Here is a 26146-nt window from a genome sequence, read left to right as displayed (position 1 = left end):
GTCTTCTTCATTCTGTTTTCTGCTCCATTCATTGAGGCCTCTCTGCCACTGTTCCTGGAATCCTAGTACTTTTCTCTCTCTCTAGAATGCCCTGCAGTATTTTCTGTAGAGTTGAATTTGTGGTTGCAAATTCCCCCAGTTCCTCTTTGTCTTGGAAGCATCTTGTTTCTCCATTAATTTTTAGAGACAGTTTAGCAGGGTATATCAATCTGAGCTGGAGGTCATTTTCTTTCAGGGTTTGGAATGTTTTGCTCCAGGCTCTTCTTGACTTGATGGTTTGTGTCAAGAAGTCTGCTGTTATTCTGATGGGCCTTCCTTTATAGGTGATCTGTTTCTTGTCTCTAACAGCTTTTAATATTCTGTTCTTGTATTGACTTTCTGGGATCTTGATTATATGTCTGGGTGTAGCTCTGTTTTGGTTGTAGGTGGCTAGAGTCCTGTATGCCTCATACATCTGAATATCATTTCCTTTTCCTATGTTTGGGAAGTTTTCCTTAATTATTTCTGTGAATAGTCTTTGTAGTTCCTTTGTTTGTACCCCAGCTTCTTCATTCACATTCTTTATTCTCAAGTTACAGATCCTCTTGTCGCCTTCTAGCCTTTGTATTGTTACTGCTTGTTTCCTTGTTATTTTTAAAAAGTTTTTCCTTTCATCATCCCACATTGCAAACCTGTCCTCCAGTTTGGATAATCTATCCTTAGTTTTCTTCAAGCAGATTTGCCATCTTTCCATAGTTTTTAATTTCCTGGTGATCTCTTTGAATCTGCTTCATGTATTCTATATTTTTTTTAATATTCTTCATCAAATAATTATCTCCTTTGTTTGAGTTCCTCCCTTCTTCCGTCTGTGCCTGCTTGAGGGATGCTTAGTGTCTCTTTTATTAATCTTTTTATATCTTGCTTTATTTGGCTAAATGTTTCACTTTTGAACTTGTCTGTGAGGTCCCAAATATATCTCTTTATGCCCACTGGTGCCGTGTCTGATATTGCATGTTTGCTGTTCTCATTCTCCTTTGTATTTACCTGTCCTGTGTCAGTGTTCTCAGGGTTGGGGCCTGGGGACTTTTTCTTGTTGCTTCCTCTTCCCATTTTTTTTGTTTCTTCCAGGAGGCCCCAGTTTCTTTCTTTGTTGGTTACAATTTTTCTGAAGCACGCTGGCTAGGTGCGTGTTTGCTGTTCTCATTCTCCTTTGTATTTAGTGAGTTGCAAACAGGGGGCAGCATATGCTGAGCCCTCCACTCCAGATCAGTCAACCTGCTGAGGCCTTCACTATATTTTTATTGTGTGCTGCCTCCCTTCCATATCAATCAGCCTGCTGAGGCCTTCACTGCATTAGTGTGCGCCACCGCCTAGGGAATTGATTTCAGATAACCTATTGGGTCTTAGCCAGGTCATGTGACCCAGGCCAACCTCACTCCATCAATCCCGTTCAGGAAGGGAACAACTGACTGAAATTGCTGTCCCTTGTTCCTGCCAGTCCTGCCTGGTCCCAGAATGTCATCTGTTGAATGATTTTATTCCCATCACTCAACACAGGTCAATGGAGGTTACCTGCTAGCTCGACTCTCTGTTCAGCTTGCCGACCCTTTACCTCATTTTGACTGCATTTCCAGTGAGTCGAAGCGGCGGGATTTCTGAGGGCTCGGTAAGTTGCCGCTGCTCGGATTTGGGTGCTGCAGCGGGAGCACAGAACCTTCAGCTGTTCCAGTAGTAGCACTGGGACTATATGTTTGACTGGTTCTTACTTTTAGTTTCTTCTTGGGGCGAGAGAATTCATCTCCCTCTGTTCGGGACTCCCCATGCTGTATTATGTTGAATTCTAAGTTGACTATCTCAAGAAGCCTCTGTAGCCTGCTGTTATCTGTCCGCAATCTTTGCTCTGATCCCGTTGTAAGTATTCTTAATTCTTTTTTTTTTTTTTTTTTTTTTTTTTGGCTTTTTGAGACAAGGTCTCACTGTAGTTCAGGCTGGCCTTGAACTCACTTTGTAGCCCAGGCTGGTCTCTAACTCAAAATGATCCTCCTGTGTCAGCCTCTTGAGTGCTGGGATTAGAGGTGTAATCCACCACGCCCCACAATTCGGTTTTTTGTTTTTTGTTTTTCCGGTCTTTTTCTTTTTTATCCGTACCAGGGATCAAACTCATGACTGCCTGCTTGCAAGGCAGGCGATTATGCCGCTGAGCTAAATCCCCAGCCCAATTCGGTTGTTTTTTAAGATTTCAATTTCATGTTTAATGGTGGCATATAGAAATAGACAATTTTTATGTGTTGATCTTGTATCCTGTAATCTTGCTGAACTCGTTTATGAACTAATGGCTATTTTAGTGTTCTTTTTGGTGGTACATGATTTGATAAGTACATGATCCTGTCATTCACAAACCATTGGTTTAAGCATGATTATTATATGTAGGTTTCCTATGTGCAGGGGTGATTTATGAAAATACATACTCACCCATCCCAGAAGGTACAGAGTCCACCACTTCAGGGACTTGGTCTCGGTTAAAATCACCACCTACCCAGTGTACCCCCATCTGTCTAGAAAGAAACTGTTGGAACAAAACACGTGCTTCTGTATCTTATATCACCATTGTCCAACTAAAGTGGTCTAGTCCTGTGAATACCCCAAGTTCCTGATGGTCTCACCTCAGGCCTCTGTGCTCTTTCTATAAGAGATGCACTCACTGACCAAGTTTCCTTCTGCCCATTGGGCTTCTCTGCCCACGTACCTTCTCCTCGTCTCTGCCTCATTCACTCCCTTTTGTATGTGAGCTGTGTACCCCAGGTGTCTGGTTTCTTGGGCTGTGGCTTCCTCTATGTGTGCTGAATGTAAGTTATTACCATTTGGCTCACTTCTCAGTTGTTAGTTAAGTTTCTGCTATCTACTTCACAAAGCTCCATGAAAGCACTTTATAGGCTTTTCCTCATTGCATATAAACACTTAGCAGAGATGTTTAGTTATAGAGGAAAGCCAATTCAGAAGTGTTAGCTCAGTTTTTGGACGTATGTTTGTCCTGCTAATATAGCTCTCCTAGTAGTTTACCTGGTATGCATAAATGATCATGGGTTTTGGCAGTGTCAATCACAAATGACAGTATCATTTTGTAATAAGAATATCTGGCAGGTGTGTGTTTGTAGTATATTGGCATTGGTAATATCCCTTTTTTTAGTTTGGTAATTGTGCTTTTAATTGGCATTCTATGGTGTGGATATGATTTGCTATTAGTAAAAAAGCTTCTTAACTTCCTTTCTTGAGGTAAGTTAACTGGTTCATGAAATAGTAATGGAGTACAGTCAAGTCATCCTCAGTGTTTGGAGACAAACCTTTCTTGGCTTCTGAAACTGTTTTAATGATGAAGGGTAAAACAATATAGGAAAGATGGAAAAACTGAAATATTGTTACATTTGTAAAATGTCCATTGTTTCTACAAGATCATCCTAGATTGTAAAATACTAATAAGAGTAGGCAGTAGAATATTTGCTCAAGGATCATTTGTAGATGTTTTATATCACATTTTTATTCTTTACTGTCAGTCACTACCACAAAATGATTGCCTTTACTGAAGGTGTTAGTAAACTAACAAGAACTGATTTGCATACATAAGTATCGGGCTTATGTGTATTTCCTCAGATAACAGTTCTTCCTTTAAGACCTGCACACTTAATTGATAATACTGTCTGTTGTTTGAGAACTTGAGACAGAAGACTTAGTAGGATTATCCATTGACAGCCACTAGCAGAGTGTGATTAAGCTTGTCCTTCTAGCCTTGGCCTTGCTCTGCTCAAGTTGTTATAGAATAGGGCAAGTGGCACATAAAAATTCCCTTGATTCTCAGAAGTTGATAAGCTTTTGTATAAAGGAAAATTTTAGAACTAGACAGGATCTTTGTGGAAGGGAGGGAATACATAGTTACTTCTTCAGTGTTCTGTGGTGCAGTAGAATTTGCATGTAGTTGTAACCCGAATTTTTTAGAGGATTAAGATGACATTGAGCTTGGAAGACTCCTTGGGTAGGGCCAGGGATTTAGCTCAGTGGTGTAAGCACCTGTTTGGAAAGTTTAAGGTCAGGAGTTTGATACCAGGTACCAAAAAAATAAAAAAAAGACACACAACTCCTCTTTGGATTTTAGCCCATTGAGTCCTTTGCTAAAGCTTTGGCTAAGAACATGTGGGCTTGTGTTTGGTATAACAGAAAAAACACTGTAACTTTAACTCCTGGGTTCCTTCATTTGGTGAAACATTGGAAAATAAAGGAAGATTTGATGTGGATGACAGAGTTTTTAACAAAGAATAGGATTCTTGAGAGAAAGCTCTAATAGACTTTATCACATTGCTGGAATTGTATTTTTCTGTTTACAAATGAAATTATCTGACACAAAATACAAATTATACAACTTTAGTCTTTATTTAAAAACCATATAGAAAGCCATAATTCTAGAAAATTCTTGAATTATACAGTGATGAACTTTGGTAAAATGGTGATTGTCAGTCATGTGACTTGTACTTGTGTTTACCTCATAAAATCTGACTAGTGTGTGCTACATGTACTAAAAGATTGCTTAGTGGATAATTCACTGCCAGGCTGCTCTTTTATTGGTGACACGTTATATGTTTTTTAAAAATAAGGAAATTAATCTCCAGTTATTATGACATGCTACTGGAATGGTTACAAGCCAAAACTGTTGAAAGTTTTAAAATGAAAACTAGTTTTATTGAAACTTTGATTTTATTTGATGTTTGCTTTTCCATATTTTAGAGTCACATGTGTTTATTCCACAATATCTATTGTATATTTTGATCCTTATTGACACTTTCAGTTTCTCACGCCACAGCAACAATACAGTATTTGCACATATGTGTTCGATTTATTTCACTTAAGAGTGTGGTCTCGGGCTGGGGATTTAGCTCAGCAGCATAAGCACCTGCCTTGCAAGCAGGTGGTCAGAGTTTGATCCCCGGTACTGATTTAAAAAAAAGAGCGTGGTCTCAGGTGCATCCATTTACATAGAAATATCCCTCCAGTTTATCCTTTTTTATAGCTATAGCTATAGTAGTACTCTATTGTATAAAAAAATTACGTCTTTTTTTTTTTTTTGCACCGGGGATCAAATTCATGACCTCGCGCTTGCCAGGCAGGCACTTATGCCACTGAGCTAAATCCCCAGCCCCAAGAATTACATCTTTTCACATTCATCAATTGACGGACATTTAGGCTATTTCCTGTATTTAGCTATTACAAATTGCTGCTATAAACATGGGTATGTATATATTCTTGTGGTATGATGCTTTTAATTTTTTCATAAAGACACCAAGAAAGGGAATAGCTATGACAACAGTGGAACCTGTTGTCCTAGTTTTTTGAAGAATCTCCACACTGCATTTCACAGTGGTTGCACCAGTCTACATGCCCACCAACAGTGGAGAAGGGTTCCTTTTCCCCCACAGCCCCTCCAGCATTTGTTATTGCTTGATTTCTTCATGATAGCCATTCTTACTGGGGTAAGATGGGATCTCAGCATTGTTTTAATTTGCATCTCTTAAATGACCAATGATATTGAGCATTTTTTCATATATTTTTACTGTTTGTGTTTCTTCCTCTGAGAAGTATGTGTTCATCTCAGATGCCTGTTTTTGGATTGGGTCTTTGAATTTGGGAGGTCTGATTTTTTTCACTTCTTTATATGTTCTAGACATGGTCCTTTGTCTGAGGGATAGTTTGTTAGAATTTTTTCCTATTCTGTGGGTTGACTTTTCACTTGGTTAGTGATTTCTTTTGATGTGCAAAAGCTTTTTATTAAGATGATATCCTAATTATCGATTCTTTGAAGTGTTTCTCATGCTGTTTAGGTTTTATTCATGAAGTCCTCTGCCTACCCCTATTTTAGTTTTCAACATGTGGAGAGCCAGTTTTTCCAGCACCATTTATCAAAGAAACTATCTTTCTTCCAGTGAGCATGTTTAGCCCCTTTGTCAAAGGTTAAGATGACTGAATGTGTTTGTAGTTGTGTCTGTATCATGTAACCTGTTCTACCTGTCCTCAGGTCTGTTTTTTTTTTTTTTTTTTTTTTTTTTTTTTTTGTCACTACCATGCTGATTCTATCATAGTAGCTTTGTGGTATAATTTCAAGTTAGGGATTGTGATGCCTTCTGCCTTGCCTTTGTTGTCCAGGACTGCCTTTGCTATTCCAGGTCCTTCTGTCTTGAGATCAATTTGAGGAATGTTTTCTGTAGTTCTGTAAGGTATGTTAATGGTATTTTGACCAGGATTGCATTAAATCTGTGAAACAGTTCTGGGAGTATGGTCATTTTCATTATGTTGGTTCTTTCTATCCATGAGCAATGGACCTCTTTCACTTTCTGGTATCTTCTTTGGTCTCCTTTTACAGAGTACTATAATTTTAAACATATAGATCTTTTACTTTGTTAGACTTTTTTTGAAGTTTGTAATTAAAATTTATTTGTTTATCTTAATACCAGGGATCGAACTCACCCCACATCTGCTAGGCAGGTGCTTGTGCTGCTGAGCTAAACCCCAGGCTTCTGTAGTTCAAGTTTAAAGTCCTAAGTTGATTAGACTTTGTTTCCTGCATGGTTTATCTCCTCAGTCACTGCCCAATGGACTCTGAGAAGTTGTAGGAATATGCAGACATAGACACAAGGCCCAGCTTCTTCTCTAGTATTGTGGAAAGGGACTGTATATCATGGAGCAGAGCCCTATGCTCCCCTCTACCACCTGGGCAGAGCCCAGGGAGAGTGACCTCCCGGTGTATCCATGTTGGATTCTTTTGTTAGATTGAGTCCTAAGTATTTCATTTTTTAGGTTGCCATTGTGAAGGGTATGGTTTCCCTAATTTTTCTCGCAGTGAGTTTGTTCTTTATGTATAGCAATACTGTTGGTTTTGGAATGTTAACCTTGTATCCAGCTACTAAATTTGTTTATTAAATTCGTTTGTTAATTCTAGAAGTCCTTTAGTGGAATTTTGGGGTCTTCTACATAGAGTATCATATCATCTTCAAATAATGGTAGTTTAACTTCTTCCTTTCCTGTCTTTGTTCCTTTTATTTCTCTCTCTTGTCTAATTGCTCTGACTAATGTTTCCAGAACAATATTGAATAGAAATGGTGATAGTGTCTTATTTCTGATTTTAGAGTAAAAGCTTTGTTTTTTCTTCATTTAGTATGATGTTGGCTGTCAGTTTGTCATAGATGTCTTTTATCAGATTGAGATAAAGATGATATATTCTGACTTTCTATAGGATTTTTATCATGAATGAGTGCTGAACTTTGTCAGAAGCTTTCCTGCATCTATTGAGTTGATCGGGTGATCTTTTGTCTTTGGCTCTGTTGATACACTGTACTATATTTATTGATTAGCATATGTTGAATTATCCCTGTATTCCTGGAATGAATCCCACTTGGTCAGGGTATATAATCTTGATGATTTGCTGCATTCTGTCTGCTAGTATCTTATTGAGGATTTTTGCATCTATGTTTGTAGGGAGATAGGCCTTTAGTATCCTTTTTGGTTGGGTCTTTGTCTGGTTTTGGTGTCAAGGTAATGCTTACCTCCAGGAATCAGAAAGTATTGCTTCCCTTTTAGTTTCATTAAAGAGTTTGAAGCATATTGACATTTAACCTTCTCTAAATTTCTTGTAGAATTCAGCCATGAATCCATCAGAACCCATGCTTTTCTTTGTAAGTTTTTAATTACATTTTCAATCTCATTGACTGTTACTGGGTTATCAAAATTTTTATATCTTCTTGGTTCAGGTTTGGAAATTCATAGTGTCCATTTCTTCTGTTTTTTCCATTCTGTGAGAGTAAAGATTTTCAAAGTAAGTATTGATGATCTGAATTTTCAGAGGACCTGTAGTGATTTCATCATTTGCATTGCTCAATGCATGAATTTGAGTCTTTTCTTTCTTTTTTGATAGGTTGGCTAAGGGCTTATCAATTTTATTCTTTCAAAGAACAATTCATTAATTCTTCATATTGTTTTCTTGGTCTCCATTGCATTAGTTTCCACTCTGATTTTTATAACATCCTCCCTTATATATAGGATTTAGGTTTGTCTTTTCTTTTTCTAGTGCTTGAGGTATAACGTTAGATTTATTTGTGTTGGTTCTGTTTCATGATGTGAGAATTCACCAATTTAAATTTCCCTCTTAGGACTGCTTTTATTGCATCCTGTAAGTCCCAGTATGTTGTATCTGCATCCTCATTTAGTTATAGATACTGTTTAATTTCTTTATTTCATTTGTGATTGGTTGTTTTGAAGGGTTTTATTTAATTTCCGTGTGCTTATGGAGTTTTTGCAGTTTCCTTTGCCATTAATTTCCAATTTCATTGCACTGTGGTCAGATAATATGCATGGGTTAGTTTCAGTTCCTTTGCATTTACTTAAGCATGTTCTGTGGCTAGTATATAGTCTGTTTTAGAGAACATCCCATGAAAACTGAGAAGAATATTTATTCTGCTGATGTTGGGTGGAATACTCTGAAAACATCTACTAAGTACATTTGTTCACAGGTTTGGTTCAGTATTGATACTTGCTATTTTTTGTCTAGTTGATCTGTCTCTTTGCAACAATGGGATATAATAGTCTCCTGTTTTAATTGTGTTAGTGCTTATTTGATTTTCATGTCTATTAATAATCATCTTATAGGGGGCTGGGGATTTAGCTCAGTGGCATAAGTGCCTGCCTTGCAGGCAGGCAGTCATGAGTTCAATCACTAGTACCGATAAAAATGGAAAAAAAAAAAATCATCTTATATAGTTGGGTGCCCCTGTATTTGGTGCATACAAATTTATGATTGCTATCTTTTCCTCTTGAAATTTTCTCCTAACAAATAGTAGTGACCTTTTTTTTTTTATCTCTTTTGATCATTTTTGGTTTGAAGTTCCCATTGTCTGCAAACAGAATAGCTACCCCTGCTTTTTTCTGCATTCCTGTTGCATGAAAGTCCTTTGACTTTCAGCCTGTGAATTTCTTTTTGAGTTAAATGTGTTTCTTGTATATAGCACATTGTTGGATCTTGTTTCTTGATCCATTTTGTCAGTCTGTTTCTTTTGATTGGTGAATTGAGGTCATTTACATTGATAATAATAACTGATATGTATTGGCTTATCTTTGTCATGAATTTTTCCTGCCATTGGTTTCTTGCTTTTCTCCTCTGTTTAGTTGCTTGCCCTACCTGCTGGTTTCTTTCTTGGAATTGTCATTTTTATCTCTGTAGAATACCTTTCAGTAATGCTTTTTGTAGGGTTGATTTGGTGGACATAAATTTTTCGGTTGCACTTTGTCATGGAAATATCTTATTTATCCATTAATTTTACAGAGTACATCTGTCTGGGTTGGAAGATGTTTTCTTTCAGGACTTGAAATACTTAACTCCAGATTCTAGTCTTGGAACTTTGTGTTGAGAAGTGTGCAGGATTCTGATGGGCTTTCCTTGATAAGTGATCTGTGTATTTAACAGCTTTTATTTCTGTTCTTGTGCTGAATTTCTGGAATCTTGATTATTATGTCTTGGTGTAGTTTTATTTTGGCCATGGCTATTTAGAGTTCTGTATGCTTCATTTATTTGTATGGTTAATTTTGTGCCCACATTTGGGAAGTTTTCTACCATTATTTCTGTGAAGAGTCTTTTTTTTTAAATGGCATTTATACTGTCTCCAGCTTTTTCATTGACCACAATCAAGTATACGTTATTCTTCTTTACTTCATCTTGTAGCTGTTGGATTGATTTTTCATGGTCTCTTAATCTCTTTTCAAGATTACTAGCTGCAGTTCTGTCTTCAAGATCTGAAATTCTATCCTCTATTCAGTCTGCCACATATACTTTCAATGGAGGTTTTAATCTCTTGGATTTATGTTTGGATCTTTTTCAAGGATTCTGTTTCTTTCCTAATTTGTATGTTTTTTGTTTTATCTTTGTCTTCTGTAATATCTTTGATTTTAAGCATCATTTCTTTTAGTACCTGAGAGATTATTTTCTCTATGGCCATTTCCACTTGTTTTTTTTTTTTTTTTTAACTTCTGTTATCATAATGACTTTTGATTTCATCTGTCTAGAGTTCAGGGCTTGTGTTGGGTGGGATGAGGGTCTGGGGCTCTGGGGTTGTATTTTGCTTGTGCATTTTGTCATTTTCTGTTTTGTCTTTTTTATTTTATTTCATTTTCTATTCTGGTGCTTGCTGTTTTGTTATAATACACAGCTTTATCTACTATTGAGACTTCCCTACAAGATGGCTGTTCTTTAGGGATGTTCTCTTGATGTAGATCTTTATAGCTATCCCAAGAGGCTACCTTCCCAATTTGTAAAGAATGCAATGTTACCATTTGGCTCAGCCCCCAATCCTCTGGTACTGGGTTATGATGATCCTTAGTACCCCATACAATCATAACGTTATTGTACAGGTTTGAAAAACTGTTTTAAAATATGTAGGACATCCTTGCTAAAGTAATACAGGTAGTAATAACAGTAATTTGAAGTACAACTTAACTACTGACAAAATATAGTAACTTGCTACCTCTATCCACAGGAATGAACTCTAAGGTTATATAACAAATTCAAACATACACTTTGCAATTGTGTGCAGTGACTTTCCCCTTAGTCAAGTTGTTTTACCCTTCTGTGGGGAGTGAAGTGGGTAATTAAGATGGGTAGGGGACAGAATAAAGTCATGAATGAGGTCAGACTTGGTAGAGTCAAGGCTGGAGGTTATAGGATGATCATCTCAGTTTTGGGAAACTGTAGGTCACAGGAGGGAAAGAATGAACTAGATTGTAAAGATGTATTCAGAAAGGGCAGAGACCATGACTGTCACTTGAAAGTTTAATTCAAGAGGTAATTAGGAAAAAGAGAAAGAGGACCAGTAGAAGAAAATGAAAAAGAAAGGTAAGATACCTCAACAGTGAAAAAAAGAAGGAAGAAAGAATGAAAAAAAAAAAAGAGGCTTGGTGGTTTCTCTTGCTCTGTAAAAGATTTTTTTGTTTTTTTCTTTTTGAGACAGGATCTCACTGTGCAGTTCAGGCTGGCCTGGAGCTCACTTTGTAGGCTAGGCTGGTCTCAAACTCGCAAGGATCCTCCTGCCTCAGCCTCCCAAGTGCTGGGATTACAGGTGTGAGCCACCACGCCCGGCTTGCAAAAGATTTTTAATAAGATGAGATCCCAGTTGTTGATTTTTTGTGATAGTTTCTGTGTGACTGGGGTTTTGTTTATAAAGCCTTTGCCTACACCAGTGTCTCTAAGAGTGCTACCTATTCTTTCTTCCATAAATTGAGTGTTTCTGTTTTAATATTTAGATCTTTGATATATTTTTAGTTTAGTTTAGTGCATAGTGGAACATATAGGTTTAGTTTTAATCTTCAGCATATGAAAAGTCAATTTTTCCAGCACCATTTATTAAAGAGACTCTTAATTCCAATGCAAATATTTGGCTTCTTTGTCAAAGATAAGGTGGCTAAGTATGTCTTGAGTTGTTTGTGCATCCTCCAATCTGGTTTTTTTTTTTTTGGTTTGGTTTTCCTTTTTTTTTTTTCCCCCAAGTACCATACTGTTTATTATAGTAGTTTTGTAGTATAGTTTAAAGTCAGGGATTGTGATGTTCCCTCCCTTGCCTTTATTGCTCAGAATTGAATTTGTTATTGTAAGTCTCCTGGTTTCAAAATGAATTTTAGGATTATCTTCTCTAATTCTGTAAGATATGCTGTTGGAATATTGATTGGATTGTATTAAATCTGTATAACAATTTTGGAAGTATGGCCATTTTCACTATTTTGGTTTTTCCTACCCAAGAACAAACGACATCTTTGCATTTTGTAATATCCTCTTCCATGTGCTTTCTCTGAGTAATATAGTTTTCAATGTAGAGGTCTTTTACTTTGTTTGTTAGATCAATTGCTAGGTATTTTCTTTTTTTGGATGCTATTGTGAAAGGTATTTCCTTTAACTTTTTGGATGCTATTGGTTTCCTTAATTTCTCTCAGTGAATTTATTTGTGTACAAGAAGGCTGTTAAACTTTGAGTTGACTTTGTGTCCAGCTATGTTATTGAATTTGGTTATTAAGTGTAGAAGTCTTGGTTAAGTTTTGGGGGGTCTTTTATGTAGAGTATCATGTCATTCACAAATAATGATAACTTCTTTCTTTCTTACCCTTATTCCTTTTCTTTGTCTTGTCTAATTGCTATGGCTAGTGTTCCCAGAACTGTGTAGAAGCAGAATGGTGATAGTGAGCATCATTGTTTTTTTCCTGATTTTAGAGTAAAAGCTTTCAGTTTTTGTCCACTAAGTATGATGTTGACTGACAGAAGTATTTGAGAATACTAAATTAAAAATTGAATTACCCTAGTTCTTGGCATTATTTTGAATACCATATTCTGATATGGTCCAGATCTGCATGTTAACTGTTGTGCTTGCATTGTGGTATACTTTTAAGTAGTTTTTTAAAATCAAAAAATAATACATGTACTTTGTACTTACTAACATCTTAGATGATACTAAACAATGTACAGTGAGTAGAGAACCTCCCTTCTATTTAAGAGGCCATAATCTCCTCCTCTACAACTCAACAGTTTCATGGTATGATCTGATAAGTGAAACACATATAATTTTTGCCAGAATAGCAGTATTCCTTTCTTTTCTTTTTTTTTGGTACAGTGGACCTTCAAGTTATGATTGACTGTTCATATGAACAACTTGGATTACAACTGAAATTTTAGGTTTCACTTGCAACCAAAGTCTTGAGTTGTGACCTGAATGCTGACCACTTACGTGGTTATCAACAAAGATTCATGATGCAAGAAAAAAATGTATGTAAGCATACATAAGACCTGGACGGATGTAATTGTGGATGTGATTTTGGTCAGTGCGTGATATAATTGCTGTTATCATAATGCCTCCCCCCAAGAAAGCTACAAAAGAAGCTAACAATGGAAAGGAAAGTGAAGAAAGCAATCACAATGAAAAAGAAGGAAATTGTGTAAAAATATGAAAGTGGCATTCATGTAACTGATCTGGCTAATATGTGTAGCATGTCGAAATTACCATCTTGATAGTCTTATAGAGAAAAGATTTCTATAATGAAACTAGTATTGCTAAATGTGTTATTCAAATTAGTCATGATCAATAGTGTTAGATCAGGTAGATAGTGTGATAAACAAAAGGAAGATGGCAGGTTGTAGCCTACCTGAGTCTATAGTTTGTGAAAAAAATTAGGGGTATAAATGCAAATCTCATAGATGGTGCAGTGCCAGTAAGTTTTGTGCCAGTAAGGGGTAGTTTCTCAATTTTAAAGCAAGAAAGAATTCATAGTATAGCTAGGCATGATGAAGCGCCTAGTACTTGCCAAAGGCTGCTGAAAATTACATACACCACTTCAAAATGATGACACAGAGAAATGACTTTTGCTGTGATCAAGTTTTCAACTTTGATGAAAATGGCCCTTTTCTGAAAGAAAATGCCCAGGAGAACATATATTGCCCAAGAAGAGAAGAAAATACCAGGCCACAAGCCTGAGAAAGACAGGCTAAACTTACTGCTGTGTGCCAATGTGAGTGGTGACCTCAACTTAAAACCTTTCTTGGTTTTATCACTCTGAGACCCCTTGAATGTTCAGAAAACATAAAGTCAACAAGAATAGGAAAGGGGTCCTGTGGAGATCTAATGGAAAAACCCGGGTAACAAGCATAATTTTTCCTGAGTGGATGAGAGAAACTTTGTGTCGTACTGTTAAAAAATATCTAGAGGACAAAGGTTTACCACTCACAGCCTCCTTATCATAGACAAATCTCCATGTTCACCCATGAGGTTTGAAGAATTGGCTAAAAAATTTCAGTGGTTCCCAATCTAGTTCCTCCCACTTCACAGAGTCCTCTACAGTATCCTGTCGGCCAGCAAGTTATAGCTAACCTTAAAAAGCTATTCACCAAGGAATTGTGCTTCCAGATGGTCTCAGATAGATTTTACCCTTGGAGTTCTGGAAAGAACATTACAACATCCTTGCCTGTGGATAATTAATTGAAAAATCCTGGGCCAGTGTCTTTCGAAGGGCGCTGAAATCTGCCTGGAGGAATGTGTGACCTAAAATTGTCCAGGAGGGAGTCTTTGAATGCTGTGTAGAGGAACCTGGGCCTTCATTTGGCCCTGTTGTTAATGACAGTGACACTATAACAGAGTCCTTAGATGTGCAGGTAGACAGCAGTAATGCTGGGGAACTGTGAAAGAACACTCAAGAAGCGTCTGCTGAGGAACTTCAGCAACTTTCAGCTGAGCAGCAAAGAATGGCAGCTAAGGAGCTTTCCAAAGAGGAGAGAGAATACCAAGGGTCAGTATAGCAAAATTCTTCTGAAATAAAGAAAGGAAACCCTGAAAAAATGGGCAGAGCTACCTTCATAGAAAAGACACACTCATACAGAAAACGCCCACATTATATTCAACTTGATGTCTTGCTATAGAACAGAGTTAAAGAAAAAAAGAGAAACAGACAACATTAGACTGATGTTTGTTTCTGAAAAGGTTGAGACCAAGTAAGCCAGAAACAGGTCCTACTAGGCTGCAGACTCCCCCAAAGAGAGAAGGGACATCCGAAAGCTGGATTCCTGATGTTCTTGTGGAAGGGGACTCTCCTAAACAATAGCAACCTTCCATTTCAAACTCCCCTTCTGCAAACCAAAGATGTCAACTTGAATGGTGAGTGCAGTATGAAACTTGTGTCTGGTAAACTAGGCACATTTTATATCTTTGTAAATGCGATAGGAAAATTATTGGTGTTTCTGGTAAATTACACACGTTATACAAACCCTTTTAATTATGAAAAGCTTAGTTAAGAAACACTTTGGGAGGTTCAGAATGCATTAATGGGTATTTCCATTGTTTCTCATGGGAAAAATAATCTTGGGTTACAACCCACTTGAATTACAACCAGCCCTTGTAAATGAATTGAGTTTGTAAGTCAAGGGTCATATTTTAGGAGCGGGTCTAACCACGTAGGCTATGTAGACCAGGTTTTTCTGGTTTTTGTGAGTTAGAATCTCATTAAATAGCCTGAACTTTTAATCCTTGTGCTGGGAGGATCACATCAGTCTTATATAGTTCTTTTTTGTTATTTTTATGCTTAACCTTGAGTTTTATTGCTTGGGGGTAATTTGTGTTCTTTTGTAAAGTCGGATATTATTTGTAGGGGAAAAGGTGTGTCTTAATTATAAAGATTATATATGCTTTCTATTATGAAAAAATAGTATTGTTAATAGTGCTGCCATGTTAACTGACAAAAAGAAGAAAGCTATGACTGTAGTGTTGTAGATTAGTTCTTAAAAAAAAATGCAACCTTTTTGTATGATGCGTTACAAAGACGCTTTTTCTTTTTTGTAGAACCAAGGATCCTTGTTTAGATACTAGGCAAAGGGTCCACTAAACTATATCTCAAGTTCAGTAAGTATACTTTCTTAATAGAGAGCAAATATCATGGCAGAAATAAAAATCGTTTCCAGATTCAGGGCTGGAAAGCAAAACTCTCATGAAACTTAAATTTTAGGGAAAAAATATTTTCTCATAGCTCAGACATTAAACTCATAAACTGAAAGAAATTCGCATCTGTTTATTAGATTTTTAAGGAAATGTGACCATGCTGACTGAATGCTAAGGATAATGTGTTTAAAAACAATACAATCAGGGGAGACTAAAACCAAGATTTAAAGCAGTAAGATTTGAGGATTTTGAAACCTGGTGTTTATTTATAATTATAACCTACTTACATTTCATGTGTGGGAAAAGTTCTCTCTTAAACTCATATCATTGTCTCCATTATATAAAAATCTATTATAGAGATGTACTTACAGAGAACATACTTGTTACAACTTTAAAAGAAAAGGTTAAAGAGAATGATAAAAGAATCTGTAGTTTAGTTTCCTTTTGTAATACTTACTAATTTTTGAGGTAGTCTTTTACTTACTAAAAGAATTATCATACCCTTTGCTGAATTTCCACTGCAAGTTTAGTTAGAATGAGAAAAAAATCTCTTCAGTTGGAGTAGGTTTTTCTGAATTTCTAAAAGTAATAAAATCGTTAATATCTTTCCCTTTTACTCTGGCACTTGTGTTCTCTGCTTGAACTCTGGAATTCTTGGAAGATTTAGATTTCTTCAGCACTTAGAGCCCCTGCAATATTTTCCTTTTCACTCTAAGGCAGAATGCTTTTCTACTAGCTACTGAAGCTCTGAGACCAACTATTTTATTATGGTTATGTGAACTCATTTATCTGTCCCCCCCCACACACACACCTAATTTTAAAAATGAAATCATGGCACCTTTTATAAATACATAATGTATGAGTATATTTTGTTATTTTTATAGCTAAGATGTTTAATAAATTAAAAAAATACATTTTGTTAGATTTGAATATTCAAAAAATAAATCATGTAATACCATTTTAATGTCAGATTCCAAAATCCTAGGATATGGAACTAGTCTGTATAACTATCCATATTTGTTCAACTCTGTATTTGATAAAGTTGGTAGTAAGTTTGGTTAAGCTATTTCATTGCTGAATATATGCACCAAAATTACTTTTTAGTGAAGTAGATAGAACTTTGAAAATTAAGAGAAATAAAACTTGAGTAAATGGAACAGTTTTCCATTTTTGTGAAGTAGAAAGAATAGATTGGCTTACTCAGATGATTTACTCTATATACTAAGGTGACATCCCTTTTAATGTGAAAAATTTCAAAGTCATGCAGAAGCAGACAGAATAATCATCTTCCGCAGCTGTAAGGGTACATAAGCACCCTTGTTTCATCGGCACTCTGCTAGCCTCAGACCAGTTTCGAAACAGAACCCAGGGCCGGGGATGTAGTTAAGCAGCACACGTGCTTGCCTGGCAAGTGTGAAGCCAGGAGTTCAATTCCTGGTACAAAACAAAACTACCCAGAACCTATAAATCAGATAAATTTCATCCCTAATATTTTATTTTGTTTCTGTAAGAGAGCATCAGGCCTTAATTTTTCAACATGTGAACTGATTTAGTGTTTAGTCAGTATATTATGTTGAGCAAAAAACAGGTCCCTTGGGAACAAGTGAACTCACTCACGTTGGTAACTCTTCCTTGATTTTTTTTCTCGAAAATTCACACTTACCTAACTTGGGTCCCCATCTTTCCCACTTCTCCACAAGGGGGCAGATAAAGGAAGAGAGAAATGACGTTTATTTATTTATTTATTTATTTTTTTAGAAATGAAGTTTAAATGAACCTGGTTTAAGTCTCACTGTTGTGAACTGAACATTTTGGGGATCACTTTTCAGAAAGAAGCAGTGACATATTAAAACAACTCAGTGCCCTTCCTTCCTCTTTAGAGAAAAAATGTTAGGTTTCTTAACAGGGATAAACAATCAACTTCCAAGAAATATTATCCTAAGCATTGTTAGAGCCTTTAATTTTCTCTGTGTTCAGTACCTTTTCTCTAAAAACAGTGATTTGGGATTTAATGAAAATATGACATTTGAATTTATAAATAATTGTTATAATCTGTACTCTGTAGTTTAGAGATTTCTCAGATTGTGGTGAGCTCAAGCCCAGCCCGGGCTACTTAATTCTGTGTTCAAAAAAAAAAAAAAAAAAAAGACTTCTCCTTGAGTGTCCAAATGTTACGTAGGGAGTTGAGCCTGGTGTTTGGCAGTGGAAAGGACATAGTGCCTGTCTTTATCTCCACGCAGTTTTTCCATTTCTTAAGAGCCTAAGTTACACACTGGGCATTGTGGCCCATTCCTATTATCCCAGCACTTTGAGAGTTAAAGGCAGGAGGATTGATGAGAGAGTTTCAGGCCAATCTGGGTTACAAAATGAATTCAAGGCCAGCCTGCACTACATAGTGAAACTCAAAAAGATCAAAAAAGATCTCAAAGAGATCAAAAAAAGAGTTTAAATTATTATAGCATTGTCATTTTGTGAGTTACGAAGACCTACAAATATATGGTGGTTACTTTATTTAGTCACATTTGAAGCATGTTTGGTATTGAACACCTGAATACTCTGTAAATTACTGTTTAGTCTGTGAGAATTTTAAATGCCTATCTATAAAGTTTTATGCCAGTTGATTAGTTCTTTGTTTGGACTTGGTATTTAGATACTTTTATCTGGGGGAACATTCTTCCTGCTCTTTGATTTGTTTTTCCAGAGAGACAGAGACAGAGATACTGCCCCCCAAAACTATATGCACACTTCAAGAAAAGAAAAATAGTATGATGTTTTTTCAGCAGATAGTGTTATCCTTGTATGAGGGACTTTAGAGAATGTTGTTTATCACAGAAAACCCATTACACTGTGGCCCTTAGAAAAGACATTGAAATGCAGGTGGAACAATCTCAATGACCAAGGTTGCCCAATAGCTGTTCACCATACGTTTGACTAATAACTGTCTAGAAGCTAATTGCCACCACTTTGAGCACCTCTTATAATTGTAGTGGCCAAAGGTAAATTGTATTAGTCTCATGTTGTCTCAGTAAATTTAGTATTAAAATACTTTTACAAGTTTTTCTTTTCCTGAAATGTATACATCTTTTTTGGCTGACTCTATTAAAAAAATTTCTTTTGGAAAAAGTTCTTCATAGTTGATCTGAAACGTACATTTTATATCTGTTGTTTTAGCTGTTGGTGAAGGGAAGTGATGGGACAAACCTGAAGAAATTAATTGTTCTCTGTATATGTTTTGTAAGTCATGTTTTTTCCTTCTGTTGTCACCATTAAAAACTCTAATTATCAAAGTTTCTATATCCCTACAGCATGACACATTACTATGAAACTGTTATCTTACATTCCTATAGGATTTTTTTTCAGTAGTTAATGCCTTTTATTCCTTAGCTTCATGCGTGAATTATGTAGCATATGTGAAGAGGCTTAAACTGTTTGCATTACATTCTTTCTGCATGTCTCCTGTTATATTTAGGGTATACTTATACTTTAGACAAAGTAAGAATGTTATTGTTGTTGACCTTGACACCAGATAACTGGGCAGACATTATATAGCTATGTTTGAATCCTCACAAAATGTGTTGTTGAAGCCAACAGAGTCCTGGCGGGAGACTCTTCTGGACAGCAGAGTTATGGAACTTTTCTTCACAGTAAGTCTGAGTCTTTATCTCTGGTAACAAGGGCTGTGGAAAAGAGGGAATGCCTTTGTATTTTTCTTAGACTTTTTTTCCTTAAACCCTTCTCATCTGCTTAAACAAAAGTTATATTAAGAGCTTCTTGTTAATTCATAGAGATATTATTTAGAGGATTTAATATCTTGAGTTTTTAATGTCAAGAACCTTTATGTTAGTCTTAAAAATGGAGCACATCAAAGGATTATTGTTTATGGGGGTTATAGCTGTTACTATTTATCTTATTAAAATTTAAACCAACGAGTAGGGGTGTGGCTTATTGGTAGAGCACTTACGTAGCATGTGTGAGATCTTGGTTCAATCACCAGCACCAGAAAAAGAAGCCTCCAAACCACAAACTGACAATGTTTTAAAAAAAGATTTAGTAATTCATTAAAACATGGTAATAAGTTTTTTTCTTTTGTTTCTTTTTTTCTTTTTTTTTTTGGTACTGGGAATCCAACTCACAACCTTGTACTTACCAGGCAAGTGGTAGAGCCACTGAGCTAAATCCACAGCCCTGTAGCAGTGTTTCACATAGTAATATAAATAACATTTTAATGAATAGCTATTTCTGAAAACAATTTCATGAAAAGAGTGGCATTGTTTTGCATTTGGTTTCTTTTTGTATGTTTTGCAATACTTGCAAATCTCTATAATGTCAGGGTTAATAGAACATAGCCAGACTCTCTGATCTAGTTTGTATTTAATTGGTACCTTTATCTCATGTCCTCTGGGAAACTCTGCCATATACTGTGTGACAGAGTGGGAAAGGCAGACACTATCTTAGCATTACCATGAATAGTTTTGGTCTCACAGTCAACAGGGCCTTAGGAGCCTTCAGGAATCCTTCAGGAATTTGAAAATTGTTGTTTTATAGTACTGTTTCTTGCTATTTCATTTTATTTATTTTGCGTGCGTGTGTACACACATGCATGCACACGCATGTTGTTGGGGATCAAGGCAAGTGCTGTACTATTGAGTATAATAGTGTACTTTTATAAGGCAGATTAAATTAGTATTATTTAACAGCATTTTACCTTAATTACAGTTTTATTATTGGCTTAATAGAAGTATGAAATACATTCTCACATTGCCAATGAGTTTTCCCCCAATGGAATCAATAAATACATATGTATGTTTATGTGTCTGTCTGGGTTGGAAGCTAATTTGCAGGATAGGATAAGTATACAAGTCACATAAAATGACTTGGGGAAAAACCCAAATAAGACCAATTCAGAGAAAAGAAGGAAGCTCTTTTGCCTAATTCCAACTGTGATAATTTCTTATCTTTTCATGTTTAAAAGTCTTATACACAAATCTTCCAACTACCTCTTTTTTGATTGAAAATTTAAAATATAACTGTTACATGGTATGTATTTTAAAATGTTTAGAACCAGATTACACATTTTCGAGTAAACTTATGAAGAGTGTTTTCTGTAGAAATGTTTGAACCAAACATTATACATTTTCTTTTTTAAATTAGAAATGATGACTAAAAGAAGTCAAGATCAAAGAGATAATTGTAGCTAACTTTTAAAACTCTGTTGCCTGTCTCATCTGATAGGAATTGTTTTGATGCCAATCCAAGTTCAATTCTTTGTATTATTCACTCAGTTGAAAGTAGATCCCACTCCAGCAGTTTTTGAAAAGGTGCAAAACTTGCTGGCAGTACTGGAAACAACTCCACCAAATCTGAACAGCTGTCTAGACAAACCAGACAGCTGCTCCTGTCAGCTGTGAACTACCACATGCAAATAACTTTTGAATTTGAAAGTTAACCCTTTTTTCGCTTTGTTATTTTAAAGGTTATAAATATAGCTATTTTCATTTAAGCAGTTTATAAACAGGGTTGTTATTGTTACAGAAATCCTAATGTCTAAGCTTTCTGTTTAATTCAGTTTTTGTTAAATTTACTTTGACTTACGTGAATTCATTAACAAACTTAAAGGTGTTTTTTTCTACTACTGATCACTTTCACACTAGATTTGAGTATATAAAAACACAGTTGCATGGAATCGAGACTTAAATTTGTTGATTATATTTGAAATTTTCCATAGTTTTAGTTGCATTCTGCCTTTTCAAAGTCTATAAGCTTCTAGATTTCTCTTTTCATTGTTAAGATCAGGAAAAAGCCACTTTCAGTCAGTTTTCTGACCTTGCTTATAAGTCAGTTCTTTCTTTGCTCGTTGCCTAAATATTGGTGATCCCATCTGAGTTCTCAATTTTGCTGATTACATGCTTCCTTGGGGCTGTCTCTTCCACACAGAGGACCTCAGGCACCTCTTCTCCGATGACACCTAAAGCTATATTCAGCACAGTCCGCTCCAGATTCCCCAAGCCTCATAATCCAAGTGCTTTGTGACAGTTACAATCTGGATGACCACAGATGTCTCACATTTAATATGTTCCAGGGGACTTTGTCATAGTACTGACTCACTTCTTCCTTGTACCTTGTGTTGATAAAGTAATCTTGCCATTTGCCACTTTGTCCTAGTGGACTTGCTGTCTGCTAACCCTCTGCCTCTCTCATATTCAGGTAGTAAATTCAATTTTTAACTGTATGATAATAAAGTTTTTGTGAAATACACTATGAGGGAACTCTTGTATTGCATTGGATAAAGAGCAAATTTTATATCATCTAAGAGTCATTTATTTTGAATTTTTCATGATTCATATTTCAGGGAATATAGATTGGGTTTGTACAATATAGGCAGGTAAATTCTCAATTGTAGACCAGGATTGAGCAGATAGCTGGCTCCCTGGTTAGAGAAAAGTGTGCGATGGGTTTTTCTAATACCAGACTGGTTTTTTTTTTTTTTTTTTTTTTTTTTTTGGTACTGGGAATTGAACTCATAACCTCATGCTTGCCAGGCAAGCGCTTATGCCGCTGAGCTAAATCCCCAGCCCTATCAGACTGTTTTGTATCAGTGGGTAGAATTATCCCTGGACATCTGCTTATGTGTTGATTGGTTCTAGGGTGTGATAACACAAATGTAGTTATGATTTTTTATAAAAAGCTTATAAGAATGCTAGATAGTATACATGTTTTAACATATTACATAAAACTTAAAATACATTGGACTATAGTTTGTAAAACATTTATATTCTATGCCAGGGATTAGCAAACTGAATTGTTCCAGATTGTAAATATTTTAGACCATACAAGTCATGTCATCATACACGGCTGCCATTATAGTACAGAAGTGGCCTCAGATAATGCGTAGACAAGCAAGCCTGGCCAATGTTCCTGTGAAGCTTTCTAAGTGCTCATTTAAGTGTGAGTTTTGTATAATTTTCATAAGTCACAAAATGTATTTCTTTGAATTTTTTTTGGTTCTTTTCTCTTAACCATGTATACATGAAAAACTTCCCAGGGATAGGATGCAATATAGGAGAGTGAGCCTAGAGCCTTCACATCAAGCTATATCACCAGCACCCCAACAGCCTTTAAATTGTTTTTTCTTGAGGCATGTTCTTGCTAAATTTCCTAGGCTTGGCTCAAACTTGCAATCCTCCCAGACTGCTGAGATGTGCCAACACACCTGTCATAGAAAAAATAATTCTTGTCTCACAGTCATACAGAAAAGACTGGGGATAGTGGTATATGCCTGTAATTCCAGCAGAGAGGCTGAGGTGGGAAGAGGTCAGCCGTTACAATTTAGTGAGATCCTTTTGCAAAACTGAGGGGGAAAAAGGCTAGGGGTGTAGCTCAGTGGTAGCATATCCCTGAGTTTGATCTTTGATCTCCAGTACCAAAAGCAAAAGCAAAACAAAACAAAATCTAAAAACAAAAACAAAAACCAGCCAAAAATCAGATTTGTTTTATGGGCTGTTATTTTTAGAGATGTTAGGGTGTTTTAAATTTCTTGGCTAGAACCTGAAGAAATTCAGATGTTAAGGGTTAATGGATCAATATCCAGATAAGGATTTACTATTCACAGTGACCCAGCACTGTACTATCACATACTTAGAGGAAGCATTCTAACTTTAAGTCATGTATAAATGATGTACAGAGTCAAAATGAAAATAGGCTGAAACAAAGGATAAATGTCCAACATAAAGTAACATTTACAAATAGTAGAGTTGAGTATGAAAGAGGCTGGAGTAAAGTATTTGTGCTGAGTAGAACATGGTCACAGTAAAATGTTGAGCACAGTAAGGTAAATAATTATCATTTAATTTCTTCACTGAATAGTCATTTGCTCTTTTAACTATGTCAGATAACAGAATACTTTAATATGTAATTATAGTAACTCTATAGTTAGAGAACAATATTTTGGGAGCATTTCTTTCATATAAAACACTAAAGGAACCTGGTGTTTCTCATCACTATTGTATCATTGGAATGTCTACATGAGCTTTTAGATGGATTTATGTGACATTTAAATAAATCTTAAAACTTTAAATATTGATAGCAGTCTATGATAAAAGTGATGCAAGCTGTAGACATTCTTGTAACTAGTGAAAACATGCCTGTATGTTGATTGAATGAATGAATGTCTAGGGATCAAATGATATATTGGTTTTCTAAATGTGCAACTGTTTACTTCCACTAAGGCAAGCGTCTATATACTCCTGATTGAACTTGTCTGCTAACTTTAGCAAGACGCTGTAGAGAGGCATAGTTAGCATAATACAGATGACTGTCGTCGTTGCTGTTTTTAGAAGAAGCAGTATGTCTGAGTGGCTGGCATCTGTTTCTCTCTTTGTCATAACATGCTGGATACAGTTCAATTTTCAACATGTAGGTAGCCCTCAGTTAAAAATTAATAGATATGTTTAAAATCATGGCCTGCAATGTCAATTGGACTGAGGGGCAATTTTCAAATTTACCTAAATTCAGGAATTAATTTTCTAGAAATAACCAGCAACAGTGGATTTTTCTGTTACCTCATTCGGCATGATAGACACGTGACCCTTACAAAAGAAGAATTTGTTTTTATGGATTAGTAATTCTTCCTAACAGGTACATCGAAAAATCAGAGAAGATTCAGATATGGCACAAGATTCTCTGCAGTGCCTTGCCCAGTTAGCGTCTCTGCATGGACCTGTCTTCCCCGATGAAGGATCCCAAGTTGATTATCTAGCACACTTCATTGAGGGGTTACTGAATACTATCAATGGGTAGGTATACTTGCCCTTTGTAACTGAAAGAGGAGCTTTCTGGTTTTTCCTTGTGTGTAACAGAGTAGGAAAAAGAAAATGAGTGATTTCCCCTATTCTGTATTTTCAAGGCATAGTATGACTAATTTGAAATCAGTATGCAGAGGATATACTTTAAAACGAAGAGGTGATAACATTTGCTTGTTTGGAAATGAGTTTAACTTCCTTAATAATCCTCATTACTTGATTTGTAGAATTGAAATTGAAGATTCTGAAGCTGTGGGAATCTCCAGCATTATCAGCAACCTGATAACCGTGTTCCCTCGAAACGTTTTAACTGCCATTCCTAGTGAACTTTTCTCCTCCTTTGTGAATTGCCTCACACATCTCACTTGTTCTTTTGGGCGAAGTGCTGCACTGGAAGAAGTGGTAAGTAGTGACTGTTTTAAAATAAACTATCTGTTTTTCATAAGGAAATGTATGCTGTCTTTGGAACACTTTATTATGATGTAATTATTTTAAGTAATTGCCAGTAGCTCTTGTTAAAATCACTGTTTTGTTTATATATGTAAAGCAGTTGACAAAATGTTTTGGAAACATGACCTTTAAAAATTTGTGAATTCAAATCAGTTTAGTAGATGATACTTGTTGGTTTTAAGATTTTAATTTTGAGATAATTAGAATGAAATGCTCCTATTAAAAATTGTTTCTACATTGTTTAAGAAACTCACAGGGTGCAGCTAACTTCCTCATGTGATGTAATTATGTGTATTGTATGTATTTTTGAGATTTAAAAATATTTTTTGGGAAATTACATAAGCATGATTCAGTTCAAATCATTGTGATGATGCTTGTTTTGCTTAGACAGTACTTTAACTTTTTGGTAGCAAGATTTAATAGTGTTACATTTTGGTAGAATCTAATTTACAATGAAAGGCTATTAACACTGGAGTTTTTTGGTGCCAATTTTCAGATGTGTAATTTGTAAATTTTATATTTAAGTGTAAAAAAACATATACTAAAATCCCTTGGCAACACAGCTGCTTTTGTAGCAGTTATTGTAAATAACTATGTTAACCATGGAAAATAATTTTTCTATAAAGTAGTTATTAAATTGTTGAAACACATTTTTGTTTTTATGGAGCAAAATGTAGATTTTTAAAGAAAAAGAATAAAAAATAGTATTTGTAGGTATCTGTTAGAATTTTGTGTTAAATCCTGAGTTGTTTTGGTGGTGGCGATCCGAAAGCTAGTGTCAGTTTTTCCTCTTTTCAAAGGTGTTCCATGAATAAAAAATTGAGACTGATTGCCTTTATGTTATGTAATCTGGCACTTTGGTGACTTTGAAAGGAAAGGACCCAGTCAGACAAGGTCTTATATGATGGGAAAAAAATGTATGTAATAGAGAGATATAAGATTAAAAGCCATATTATGTGGGATTTGAATTTCTTAGGGAGGTAGTTTATATTCTAAACATAGAAATGCATGGAAAATTAAGTATTTAAGCTTTACCCAAGATTTCATTCAAATGATTACAGATCTGGACCAGTAAGGTTTCATTAATATGACCCCATTGTACTTTCCCTTTACTATTTGGTTGGTTTATTTTTCTCTTCTAAGCCAGGTAGATTAAAGATTTAGCATATTGATTACATATTTAGAAACTTAGCTACCTTTTTGTTTCTTTTTGTGGTTAAGCATGTTCCTAAATTTGTTAAAAAATAATTGCTGGAAGATGTAAGATATATGACAATCTTAGTTTACAGATTTTGAATTTGAATTTATTTGTTTTGACCAGGAGGCTGACAGTGTTTAACATAAGAACCTTGGAATTAAGAATGTTAGGTGTGTTTTCAGAGTGGATGCATCTTGCACTTATTTCACAAATAGAGAAATCATGCTCTGCTT

The 26146-nt window shown here is 35.6% G+C and overlaps 1 protein-coding gene and 1 non-coding gene across 5 annotated transcripts in view; one reads left to right on the top strand and one right to left on the bottom strand.

The window, feature by feature from the left end:
* Positions 1-26146, top strand: part of Xpo4 (exportin 4) — a 110647-nt gene that overhangs the window by 50640 nt on the left and 33861 nt on the right. For all 4 annotated transcript variants that reach the window (XM_063232485.1, XM_063232486.1, XM_063232487.1 and 1 more), the window contains 3 exons: positions 18999-19111; positions 24102-24259; positions 24493-24667. In XM_063232485.1, the coding sequence (XP_063088555.1) occupies positions 18999-19111; positions 24102-24259; positions 24493-24667 (446 nt within the window). The remainder of the gene's footprint in view (positions 1-18998; positions 19112-24101; positions 24260-24492; positions 24668-26146) is intronic.
* Positions 6572-6775, bottom strand: LOC111753795 (small nucleolar RNA SNORA73 family). The gene has a single exon (XR_002788578.1). It is a non-coding gene; the product is annotated as a small nucleolar RNA SNORA73 family (small nucleolar RNA).

The sequence above is a fragment of the Cavia porcellus genome, unplaced genomic scaffold (assembly GCF_034190915.1).
Source record: "Cavia porcellus strain 051 isolate PalLab524CR breed Dunkin Hartley unplaced genomic scaffold, mCavPor4.1 scaffold_21, whole genome shotgun sequence".
Lineage (NCBI taxonomy): Eukaryota > Metazoa > Chordata > Mammalia > Rodentia > Caviidae > Cavia > Cavia porcellus.
This window is presented reverse-complemented; position numbering and strand designations above follow the sequence as displayed.